This window comes from Battus philenor, unplaced genomic scaffold, assembly GCF_028537555.1.
Source record: "Battus philenor isolate CCGP_79_NKW_IND1 unplaced genomic scaffold, ilBatPhil1.0.hap1 SCAF_4, whole genome shotgun sequence".
Classification (NCBI taxonomy): Eukaryota; Metazoa; Arthropoda; class Insecta; order Lepidoptera; family Papilionidae; genus Battus; species Battus philenor.
Window position 1 is genome coordinate 972205 of NW_027181704.1, and position 12856 is coordinate 985060.

At 35.1% G+C, this 12856-nt stretch overlaps 2 protein-coding genes across 2 annotated transcripts in view; one reads left to right on the forward strand and one right to left on the reverse strand.

Moving 5' to 3' along the window:
- The first annotated feature begins 191 nt into the window (after positions 1-191).
- On the forward strand, positions 192-4170 carry LOC137928816 (probable U3 small nucleolar RNA-associated protein 11). The gene is made up of 4 exons (XM_068771800.1): positions 192-532; positions 2066-2191; positions 3179-3370; positions 3945-4170. The coding sequence occupies exons 1-4, from the start codon at positions 302-304 to the stop codon at positions 4152-4154; spliced, it is 759 nt and encodes a 252-aa protein (XP_068627901.1). The 5' UTR covers positions 192-301; the 3' UTR covers positions 4155-4170.
- A 1010-nt stretch (positions 4171-5180) lies between these two features.
- The window catches only part of LOC137928739 (neprilysin-11-like), an 80603-nt gene continuing 72927 nt past the window's right edge, over positions 5181-12856 (reverse strand). Inside the window, exons 10-17 of the mRNA XM_068771692.1 lie at positions 11904-12080; positions 11483-11586; positions 11022-11080; positions 9832-9880; positions 9069-9136; positions 8369-8502; positions 7380-7547; positions 5181-5604 (exon numbers count right to left, since the gene is read on the reverse strand). Coding sequence (XP_068627793.1) covers positions 5428-5604; positions 7380-7547; positions 8369-8502; positions 9069-9136; positions 9832-9880; positions 11022-11080; positions 11483-11586; positions 11904-12080 — 936 coding nt within the window. The 3' untranslated portion in view covers positions 5181-5427. The remainder of the gene's footprint in view (positions 5605-7379; positions 7548-8368; positions 8503-9068; positions 9137-9831; positions 9881-11021; positions 11081-11482; positions 11587-11903; positions 12081-12856) is intronic.

A 12856-nucleotide genomic window follows, 5' to 3' on the forward strand; every position in this document is an offset into this window, starting at 1 on the left:
ATTATAATTTGCTCTATTATGTTGGTCGAATTTTGAAAGGTATTTAATGTTTTTTTGTTGTTTCAAAAGGCTTCATGCTACGGCACTGTTCAAACCAGTGTGCAATAAGTGTTACCATATTTACAATGTTTTGAATTGACTTGACAGTTTGGTTGTCAAAGTCAATTTCAAATATAAACACATGGTAGGCACTACCAGTTTATTTTAAACTTTGTTTCCTATTTTGGAACGATTAAACGCAATTTTTGAATCAAGGGTAAAGATTTTATGTAGTTTTTAATTACGTGTAATTATAAGAAAAATGTCGTCGTGGAAGAAAGCCGCGAAAGCTAACCAAAAAACACACAAGGAACGACATCAACCTGAATCGAGAAAACATTTGGGGCTCCTTGAGAAGAAAAAGGATTATAAGAAACGTGCAGAGGATTATCATGAGAAAGGCGAAACGCTTAAACTGCTGCGGAAACGTACGCTGGACAAAAATCCAGATGAATTCTACTTTCACATGATAAATTCTAGAGTCAAAGATGGGGTAAGCGTTTTGCTTTTATTTTTACGTAAAGATATTTTTCTAAAAAATGAATTGCCTTTTGTTAATTCTTTAAGAAAATTGTATCATTGATTACATTATTTATCATATTACATAACCTTTAACACCTTATCTCTGCACAAGTAATACAAAAAAATTGTTTTAATTACAAACTACATTTTAAGCTGTAAATAATTTCTTATGTATCCTTCTGTTATTATTTATTTATACAACTAACACAAATTTTAAACTAAATTAATGACTTGTACATTGCCAGTCAACTCTCTTAATAAAGTAAAGGTTTAGACCTCACAGACATATTCGAATTGAAACCCTAAACATCTTGATAGACAGCCTAAGTGTAGTTCCAGTGTCCAGGGGTTCTTGAGCTAAGTCATTCAAAGAACTATACTCCTAATCGATCTTGGAACTTAGAGGTTCTCCAAATCCAGTACAATAGATAATATGGAGCCCTGAGCCTTTGGGCCTAGTTTAAAATGTTCTACAAACATATTATAAATGACCCTGATATTGAATGAAGCTATAAATACCAAAGGCCAAACAGTAAATATTATTACTAACAAGTACTTTTAGAGAAAAAGCACTTTTATAACTAAATTTTTCTTGTTTCAAGCACCAGCACTAATATTTTTTATGGACATTATTTTATTTCTTGATTTAAATTTTTTTGATTTTAGTTTTATCATTCAAAAATTTGTTTTACTATTTTATGTATAGTTTTATATAATAGTTATATATTTTCAGGAGCTTTTCTTGTCATAGTAGATTGGTAAATTTTAGTTATACTTGCAATATATATTTATTTATTTATTTCCTATCCATTTTTACATACACATACTTTATTTAACTCTAACTTAAAAAATAATTTTAGATTGTATTAGTTTTTGTTGTCACTTAGGCTAGATGATCACTGAAAATCATCATTTTGATTTGATTTGTGCTTCATTACGCTAAGTGGTCATCTACCATACAGCCGCAACCAGCCATTGTTGTTTTAAATTACTTTATGTAATCAGTTTGTGTTATAACTACAATGAATGAACAGTTTTTTTTTTTACTTCTAAAATATGGCTAACTATCTATCCTGTCAGGATGTTTCATTCATATAAGATTTCCAAGATATTACAGTCCATCAGGTAGATAATTCATAGAGTGCACTGTGTCACTCTACTTTGAAACATACTATGTTTGTTAATACTTGCAAACAGTCAAGGAATGGGATAACCTAATGGTGAATTAAGAGTAAATAGGTACCTTCTAGGTGAGCATGTTCCATCATCGACATTGTCATCACATAATATCAGGCAAGACAAAGGTCAAACTGTCTACAGCAGTAACAAAACTATAAGTTTTTAATTTATTCCTTTATAAAAGTCAACCAGTATTTAATAACACAAAGAAATAATTTGACATTTTCTTGCATTTATCATTAAAAAAATCTATGATTAGTAGAACAATTTCTTATATGTGGTAATGTATGTTTCGTAAAATATATATTATATTGTATGTACACAGCAACATCATGAACTCGAGGAAGAGGACGAGCATACAGTGGAGCAGTTGAAGCTGATGCAGACACAAGACATCAAGTATATTAACATGAAACGCACACAAGAGAGTCGTCGCATAGAAAAACTACAGGTTACTATACATATATTGTTATTAATACTCTTTATTTGGAGCACAATTATTGTGTTATAGAAAAGGAGCTGTATGTTTAATCTATAATAATAGAGTTAACACATTAACATTTCCTAAAAATTTCCTAAAAGTTGCTTTTTGAATTTCATTTGTTGTATAAAACAAAAGTCGTAGGGTCTTTTAGATCTTGTAATACAATGTACGTGTTAAAGATGGCTCTGGAGAAAGTTTTTGTAATAAAAAATTTTTTTTGAGTCAATCCCATAGATCTTTGTGTTGGTGCCTTTTATTTAAGTTGTCAAGTATCAGTGTTTACTTGTACTTATTACATTACATAGACAGAGTTAGTATTCCAAGTCCCATCTTATACTATTTGCTTGGGTTTGGTAGATACTGTCAGCCCAGGGGCTTCATTGGAACTAAGTGGTAGGGTCTGTGAACTCAAAAATAAAACAGAAGCTGAACGGACGCTTTCCAGTTGTATAAAGTCATTTGCATGTAGTAAACCGCTCTACCCGAGTAGAGCTCTATAATGTCGATGTTATGTGTATGTATTTTGGGATGGCAGCGTGGACAACAGGTGAGAAAAGGAGGGATTTGGATCCAACCTAGGTTCGCTCACGCTGTTTGTGATTAGGGAGCAGGCCCCCGCCCCTGAAAATCTGGTGTTATGGTATACTATTTAGTCACTTGAAATTAAACTATAGTTTCGGTTTTACATGAAGTGTTAAATAAAATGCGGACTAATTTAGACTGTATTACTTTATTTAGTTTAAAAATATCATAAAGAAAGATTTTTTGTTGCTTAAATACAGAACTGCAAAAAATGTTGCCATTCAAAATAATACATTTATTTTAATGTTTCATAAGTTTATTAAGCATGAAGTATTTTGTATCTTTTTAGCATGCAAAAAAAGTTGCACTTTATCCATCTAGACGAGTAATTTTTTTCAAAATGAATTTTGAAAAGGCTTTTTATGTTTTCAGGCTCAACTACACATGACAGATGTGGCAAACTCAACTCCCAACACTCATATTTTCTTTGTGGACGAAGGAGAGGAGAAGGACTTTGACTTGGCTAAAAGACTTGACACACATCCCTCGCTATTGAACAGGAAGACGAATCGACCAAGGCTGTCTGATTTGAATAAATTGAAATTACCCAATATGGATGAGCAGGTTAGTCATATAGAGAAATTGGTTAAAGTTGTAAAGCTTTACAGGGGTGAAGGTGTAGGGTCATTGTCAATTTATATATGAAACACCGTATCCAGAAAATTTCTTAAATTCTGTTTATCCTGTCATCTGCCTATGGATTATATCTGCCTGTAACGAAGTAGGCTACATTATGTCAAATTGCTTTAAAAATAAAGTTTAAAATCGCTTGCTCTGGATATACTACATATAACCAGTAACAATAATATTTCATTAATCATTTTAAAAAATATGATCTTGACACTGACAGACCCCATGGTTTCACCCTTCCCAGTCAACGAAAGATTGAAACATATTAATATAGATTATTGTTCTTGCAGACTTTGTATTGCCAGAAGTAATGTCTAGAAAATAAATTAAAATAACTTATATCATAGTGATCACTTTATTTATCGATTAAATATGAAATACATAAATAAAATTGTTAAACGTAAAAAGCGAATGGCATATAAATATTCCTGGCAACACTATATTCTTATTTATTGAAATGTATTTAAATATGTTTTCAATATTTCATTTTACAATTATTACTGCACAGGTCGCTGAGGAAGCGAAAAAAGTTAAACAGAGAACATACAAAGAGCTCTCAAAAAGAATAGAGAGGGAAAGAGAGTTGACGGTAGTTCAGCAGAAGATGGAGTTGAAGCGACATCTTCACGACGCGAAAATCATGAAACCGAAGCGAGTACAGCGAGGAACTAAAGTTTGTCCACCCGTCTACAAGTTTCAGTATATGAGGAAGAAATAAAACCTTTTGTATATTTCGTATTTGTTTTTATTTTAAATAAATATGTCATTTTTTTAAATTTATTTACCGATTAGTCTTGCTTAATTTATATTTGTATATTTCTTACATATATATACTTAAATTAACAATCACAATTGCTTTACAAATGCCAGTATCAAATGTGTATAGTGCCTTTGTGTTAAGAATGCAATGAATCATTACTGCCAACCAATCAAATAATTCCTAACAACAGATGAGAGCTTACTTGCGTTAGTTATTCTTAACGCGTATGAACTATAGCTACCATGCGTTAGAAATAACGCACTGTGAATATGTAGCCTTTTTGAATTACTCTACAGGATACGATAAGTTATTTCACAAGAACGAGGAAAACATTTAGGCTTTTTTCGTATTAAATATCCAGATGTTTACAACCTTTCATAACGTAAAGGCTTTTTTTAAAGAAAATATTCTTATGTATTGTTGAAAGACTACATTTGTATGTTAATAGTTCACCCGCGTTAAGAATTCAGTGAACATAGTCCGCAAGCTTACATATGTCCCGTAATTGACGAAATCGTTTTTAATTATAGTTGAAACGTTTTATTGGGAATTGTAAAGCATTTTTAGTAATAAAAGGGCTTTGAAATGTGTTGCCCTACTAGTGTATTAAGGATATTTACAAAAGATATCACAAAAGAAACCTGTTTGAGTTTCTTATGTGCTCTAACATAAGGGGACGTTTGGAACTCTTAGTTGAAAGATGCGATTATAGGGGAGTTCAATCTGAATCTATTTTTTAACAAACTTGGTTCTTGTCCAATTCTTCTCATGTCTTAAGTGACCACTGTAAACAATCCTATATGACAAGTCAAAGGTGTACTTTCTAACGCAACTGCTGCATTCTTAACGCAAACGAACTATAAGACCTAAGCAGCCATTACCGCGGTATGTACTACCGGCACTAATTACCGACGTATCAAAGAGACTTCAATTCTCTAACAGTGTGATCACTATCCAATAGTTCGGTAGGGAGATAGTGTCAGAAAAATTGTTGCACTAAGTTTTATGTTAATATCGATTTTGAATACCGCGGTAACAGGCGATTTTTAATTTTTTCTTATTCTTGTCAGAGTCCACGCACGTCATTTTTTTAACAATTGACTGAATTTATTTGTAAGTACAGTTCCATAACTTAAATCTAAGTACAAAATTCATTACGAGCTAAGCTGGTAACTTAGATGTAACCTATAAAATTGTCTTTGGTTAACTTACAACTAAGATCACATTTCGTTCACCAGAGGACGCACTTGTGCTCAGGGTTCATGGGTGAGCCTTTTGGACAGCCCCACGCCTGCGCAAACTCCTCAGAGTTGCTGAGGGTGCCGATCACCCGGATCTTGTTTGGACTGTGGACACCTTCAACCATTTTCGATTTTAATGCACCCACCGTCGAATTACCGCACCATATCTGGAAAATAAGTCAGGAATAAGGGTTATTTAAAGGCGCCTTACTTCGAGTTGGGGAAATCTAAGACAGTATTGTAGATGGCGCTAGGTAATCATCTTTTTATTTAACAAAATAGATGTATATTAGATAGGTTGTTAATCCTATTGAGAAAGCCCTGCTTTTGTTGCATTCTTTTCCTTCTTTTAACCTTCTTTTGTTGCATTGGATGTAAAAGTGATACAATTTTCTCTTCCTCAAGTTAAGGAATTTGCAATTGATCATAACACACATCGTTTTAGATGGCGCTAGTGGCAAATCTTAAATTCTTTGTAAAGTTGCTTATTAAAAGGACTCCTTCTTTTCAGCAGATGGACGCCCACTGCACGGCATAGGCTTCCCCCAAAGATCTCATCGATGACCGGTTCTTTATTGCCCGCTTTCAGGCTCTTCTTCCGATCTTAACTATGACGTCAGACCACCTAATGGGGGACTACCCACGCCTCGTCTACCGGCTTGTGGTCATCACTCAAGAACCTTTCGGCCCCAACTGTTGCACAAGCGAAGTACCCGACCACTGTCATTTCGGACGAATAATTCTTTGAATTTACAGAACTATTCTATTCTTATTTTCAAATACCATCGTAATTAAGACAAACGACCACATATTTTTTATATAAGTCATAAAACAAGTAGAACATAATTTTAAAACCCTTAATTCCCGACACAGATATAACTGAGAGACTAGATGAGGGTCTATGTAAGTGTGACTAAAGAATGAGGATTCACAATTCATAAGTGGATTCCCTGAAAATGTATCTGATTTCTATAGTTAAGAACTGTAGTAAAGTATTGGCCTGACTTGCAAAAAGTTATAGGCTTATCGTATTCCAATATGATAACTTTTAAATGACGAGTTTAAGACGGAAGACACCAGATACAGGCCGCTTCCAACAAGTCCTATTTGAAATATGGCGGAGGGTTACGTTTAGCAGTGGACATCTTGCGAATGAAATGAAAACGCGGGAGTCTTGAATGTAATAGGAATACGAAGTCCGAAGTAAAAGTGTGTATATTCATCAAGCTTAGTCCATATTTATATCAATTTAAAATTACGAAAACAATGTTCGACTAATAGAAATAGTCAGACAATAACAAGGCGAAAAGTATTCTAGAGTGCCCTCTTACGTCCGATGTGTATTAAAAATTATATTTCTGTGGAATTCCCCTTTTCGAACCGCTGCTGATGATGACGTGCATGTATGTCCTGTTTAAGTATTCAGTAGATGCGTTGTATAGCAGGGCTTAAACAGTCTCTAGGGGCGGAAGAATGATTTGGTTTGTTGGAACGGATTTATTTTACATAAGAGATCTTTTATATTTCGTGATTTTTTTTTACAACAGAATATCAAACGAACTTTACGATTTCTTTAGTTTATTTTAAAAAGATAGGTTTTAGTCTTGAAGATGCTTACTTTGCATAAAATTCCATCGTTTATTGTTGAACTTCATGAAACAGATATTTATATATATATAGCTCGGTTCTTTGCCAGTATATTTCTCCATAGCGTTGTTTTTTAGCGTTCTTTTTTTTTAAATAAATCCATTTATTCAAAATTGGAATTTGTAACAGTACTTATTGATTAGCTCTTACAATTATTATTCTCCTTGTTAGATACTACAGCATATTGTAGTATATGTTTACTATACGTTTTACGACCGGTCTTGCGGTGCTGTTTCTGTGGGATTCCCCTTTTCTACAAGACGATGAAGGCTGTTGTTTCACGTAGGTGAATTACCTGCGCGAAGCCGAGATAGAAGAGCTGGTCGGGCGAGTAGTGGGGCAGACCGGGGAGGGTGACAGGCCGTGACGCGTGTCGACGAACGTGTCTCTCATAAGCGCGTCTAGCTGCACGAAGTCCGCCGTTATCAGCAATGTTCTCACCTTGGGTGTTGAACCCGTGAACCTGTGATAGTTAAATGCAACTGTAGGGTATGAGAGTTCAGTACTTTTCGGTCCCCTTAATATATATATATATATATATATATATATATATATATATATATATATATATATATATATACACTTACGGCTATAATCTAATATATAAAATTCTTGTGTCACGGTGTTCGAACTTGAACTCCTCCGAAACGGCTTGACCGATTTTACCAAATTTTATATGCGTATTCAGTAAGTCTGAGAATCGGCTACTATTTATTTTTCATACCCCTTAGTGATAAGGTTGGTCCACCCCTAAATTTTTTTTATGATACAGCATACAAATATATATACAACCCTAAATTTTTACCCCTCTACGATTAAACCCTTATTTTTTATTTGTTAATTAAAAACTTTATTTTTTTGCAAAACAACGTTTGCGGGATCAGCTAGTATCAATATAAAAGTCTCCAGAGATAGACAGATGGTGGAGTACTTTTGTTTAACGAAACCAATGGAATTAGTTTCTTCTCTCATGAAATCAGCCTTAGACATATGTGTGGCGACTCTCTCTTCATTTAACGTTCAAATTAAACGTTAAACTAAAAGTCTCTGACGTTAATCTACTCGTAGACATGCGACCTGTATTGAAAATTCCTAGCCTTTCGATTTTTTTTGTCGATATAAATCCTCAAAAAAAAATTAAATTAATAATATTATACATCATCTATCATAGTTTCATTGAACTAAAACAGAAGACGATATCCTATACAAGTAAAGAGTGCCTTGAGAGAGAGATGGTGGGAGACTATGAGAAGAGTGTGGCTAAAAAGAAGAGTGTTACTGTACCGTGTAGTCTGGCAGCTGGGGCATGTGATACTGGCTGTATTGTTCGATGATACACTGCACTTTGGCATGGTAGTGTTCCAACGTCGCTGCCGACCACCACTGCTTCAGGTTACCTTCCTCGTCATATCGACGACCTGAGAATAAAATTTATCTTTTAAATTCCTCAATCACCAAGAATAACTTCAACAATCACTTCTACAGAGTGATTGAAAATTATAAAAGCTCTAAATGTGTCAATGTATGTCATTTGCTGTTAATTAATATATAGTATAACCTATAAAAATCAATGTTTTGTAAACCCAGTTTATGAGGAAAAAATAATAAAAAATGGAACCCTTTATGGAAAGTTTAATAATTTTTTAATTGTTAAATAATAGTAAAATCAAAATAAATTATTTAAAAATAGAAAAGCAAAGAAACTGACATTGTGTTCTTTGAAAGATAAAGACCAGTGTTGCCAAACGTAGGGCCGACGCCCCGCAGAGGGGCAGTTCGAAAGTGCACTCGACACGAGTTTAAAGCTTTCGTTTTAATATAGGATATATATATATATATAGTAATTAATTGTAAGATTACTAAGTAAAAATGTGCAGAATGCCAGCAGAGGTTAACATTGCGACATAATAAAAAAATAAATGAATGTACGGAATAGTTAGGATACATTATCTGTATGGGTATGTATGGTAAAGTTTCAGCTTACCTTGGTCGTCGAAGCCATGTGTCACTTCATGGCCCATTATGGCGCCAATTGACCCGTAGTTGATTGCCCTGCAATATGTATGATTGTCAATTTCGAACATGGCAACATTAGGTTGTACAAGTAACACGTCCTTCATTCGAAAAATTTAGGAAGGTTCTCGAAATAGAAGCAGAGAGAAAGATAGAAGTTGGCGATCAAGAAGGTTACAAATAGAAATAGATAAAGTCTGGTAAAAACTAAATATCTAGGCACATATTATATAAAAAAATAAAAGAAAAATAGTAAAATTAAAAATAGGATAAGTAAGGTGACATAAAAAGAAAAAAGAAAAATTGTGCAAAATAGTGGGGATGAAAGGAGAGGTGAGGTATTGAAGGTGGAAAAGAATAAAAAAGTACAAAAGAAATGAAGGAAGATAGACGAAAAGAGAGATAGACGATGTGATTTATGAAACGGGACAATTAAACAAAAGTAATAACTGAAAAAATTATTAAATTGAAAAATAAAGTCCTTGTCCCTTCCAAGATGTTGAACGAAAGATCTACCACAAGGGGGCTATAAAACACGTGAAAAAAATAAAACAATATCTTCTGGAAAATAACGTACGACAATTTATAGACCTCGACGAACTAAAATATTTTTTTGTTCATGTCGACATGGATGATAGGAAATCGATTTCGAGTGCTGCCAGGTGTTGAACAAGAAGCTAAGGTTACTTTTTTAGCAAAGTTTTCTAATCGATTATAATAGAATCGATACTCACTCGATACCGTTGCCGTAGAAAGGCGGTTGAAGTATGCCGGCCGGGAAAGCTGCGAATTGTGTACACGTTAATAATAACTTAGTTTGAATACTTATCTTGTAACAGGTGGTGCAAATGTAATGTCACAATTTGAATCGGCAATCATTTTGTTAATTTTATAAAAAGAAGTTTATTTGAAAGTGTAAGATTGATGATGTCTTTGATATTTTATTATGTTGGTAGGCCTGTGGATAACTTTTGCCAAGCGTCTGTTTGTCAAAATGATTAATTAACTACAAGAATAACTTCTCGTTTGCTGCTTGCTCATATTTTTGGGGTCAAAAACTCGACTGATATAATTCCGCAACCATCGTATCTGCTTGTTTTGGCTCCGTGCGACTTATGGCAAACTAAAAAGGCCTATGTGGGAGACGCCGGTTTGACACGATTGAGGAGATAAAAACCGAAACCAAGGTCTTTAAGGCTCTATCAGAAAAAGACTATTCGACACAACAGTGCGTTTTATCGGACATAAATAACTTTCATTTTATAAACATATTCATCTTACTTTATGATTACAGTATTATATTAGTTAATATAATTAAAAGTAAATTTATTATAAGTTAATTATTTAGGTAATAAAAGTCACTTTTCTTTACATGGCCTGCACTGCTGCTTAAATGGCATTTCCAGGTTCTCTAGATTCGAAGACGTTTAGCCTCAAAGAGATTCAAGGTGGCGTCACCACCTTGAGCTCCTGGAGAAGCTTCGGCTCAGGCCGGTACGTACTACTTTTACCAGATTGGAAAAATTCCGAATTCTGACATCGCTTAGGTGAACACTCCATGGAGTGACTAAGTTTAAGGGCCCCCACGAAAGGACTTCGACTTTTGAAAAAGCGGCCGAAAAGAATAGATTTGAAAACGGAAAAAAAATTCTAGAACGTTTCCCGTTTTAAAACTATTCTTCCATTTTTGTAACAAGGGAGTTGAATGTTTTAGCATCGAAACTGTAGTTGGTCGATTGTTATTATCTAGTTATAATCACTACCACTCCGGAAAGCAAAGCGGTAGAAATAGTGGCAGAAGTAACTCCAGCAATGCTTCTATTTAGAATGACCAGGGTTTGGTAACCTTTGTGATACGCGAACCGACCTCGAGGAGGAAGGTTGGTGTTCGAAAAGACTGAGATGAAGATGAAAGTTTACTCACTGACTGAATTGAGGGTGGCTGAGTAGAAAGCATTTACTGTGGTCGCAGTCGCAACCCATCTGTAAAGGAATTTCATTTTTAAAACATCGTGATGATTTTAAATATATTTCCTTTTGTTTATTTAAAATTAGACATATTAAAGGATAAGTGGCAAAAAATTAATAGTAAATATCGTAAGAAATATATACTGAAGTAAACATAAATACCGACAGACGTAGTAATACTACAAATTAAAAGCCTGACATATTCTATTAGAAAAATATATGTTAATGTAACATATTATAGGATTATCGAATTTTTAAATTATGAAATGCACCAATTTTCAACAATTTAGTAGTATTTGCACACATTTATATATTTTTTATCAAATTAAGGTGAAATAATGAAATGCACAAACTTTCAACGGTCTAGTAGTATTTTCACACATTTTCATAAAGACTAGTTTTTGTATTTTTTGTTACCTGTCTCTGTCTGGTTTCTCTCGCAGCGTCTCGAAGGACTTCTTGACGGCCGCCCAAGTTAAATTCAAGTACGTATCGAACAAGTTACCTTCGATCACGTGCGCCTGTAAAGTTTAAGTTAGTAGTAACAAGAAAGATTTAGTTTAGAAAACTATTTTTTAACGCTCTTAACTTGGTAAAAAAAAAGAATTTTATTTATTTATTAGGATATTCTACAGAAATTAGCGTCCCTCTCCTTAGTTTTTGTGTTACCAATGTACCATTTATCTTCCAGACAAAGTTTGCATGATGTCCTTATTGGCGCCCATATTGGGTCCGCTCTGTATTTGCAATGAGAACACTACTGTAATTTTATTCACGAAAACAATTCAGTTAAGGTATGTTATGTATAATTAGTGTACATGTGTGTATGTATACTGACATTCTTATAATGTGCGTCGAGGCGCTCGGTATCCAGCAGCCAAGCGGGGAATCCCACGAAGTTGCGAATGGCGCGAAGTTTGCTGAGTGTTCGCAGACGAGTGCCGCCGTCCATCCAATCCAGTTGTTGGACGGCGTCCGCGAAAGCTGCACGCACGTCCTCTACCATCTCGATGGCCTATCACAAAAGTAAATAAATATCAAGACAAATAAAGTTTAGACACTAGATGGCAACACTTATGTTTTATATCAAGCTATTGTTTGTATGCTACCGATTACATATATAACTGTCGGAAAACTGAAGACGCAGGACACCCGTTTTTAATGAGCGACCGCCCGCTCCCTAACCGCGAACAGCGTGGGCGAACCGTGGTTGGATCCGGATCCCTCTTCGGCTCGCCTGTGGTCCACGCTGCCATCTTGACCCGCAAGCATACTCCAGCAACACACCCCGTCAAAGCTCTACCGCGAAGAGCCTTAACAACGTGCTAGCGTCCCCGTGCAACTTATAGGCGTCTCCCCAGCTTTAGTTACTTGTTTAAATCTAGTTCACGGACCCTTCCGCTCCGTGAACTCAGTACCGATGAAGCTGTAAAAGCCTTAGGGCTAACAACACTAACATCTTCAGAAACGAAGACGCAGGCCGCTTTCTATCGATCGTATTGGACATCTATGGGGGAGATTATTTTCCAGATGATTAAGATTAAAGGTGCGGGAGACAAGATAGTTCTGTAGCTTCTTCTTAATGTTGACCACACCTCCGCTCGCAGTTATAATGAGCGCGGAGACTCTCAACAGCGCGATGCAAACTTTGTTGCGTCTACTGTGGCGCCATTTATCATCTATCCGTTTTATTACCGACGCCGCCGCGATGCGATCGACTGCGCGGGTACGTGGGTAAGAGCTCGTTGCTAGGCAACGCGTTTTTCGAGGCGCGGTCCAAAGGCAGAGCGG

Coding starts and splice junctions, on each gene's coding strand:
- LOC137928816 (XM_068771800.1), top strand. CDS start 302: ATGTCGTCGTGGAAGAAAGCCGCGAAAGCTAACCAAAAAACACACAAG. Junction 533..2,065: donor ATTCTAGAGTCAAAGATGGG/GTAAGCGTTTTG, acceptor GTATGTACACAG/CAACATCATGAACTCGAGGA. Junction 2,192..3,178: donor GTCGCATAGAAAAACTACAG/GTTACTATACAT, acceptor TTATGTTTTCAG/GCTCAACTACACATGACAGA.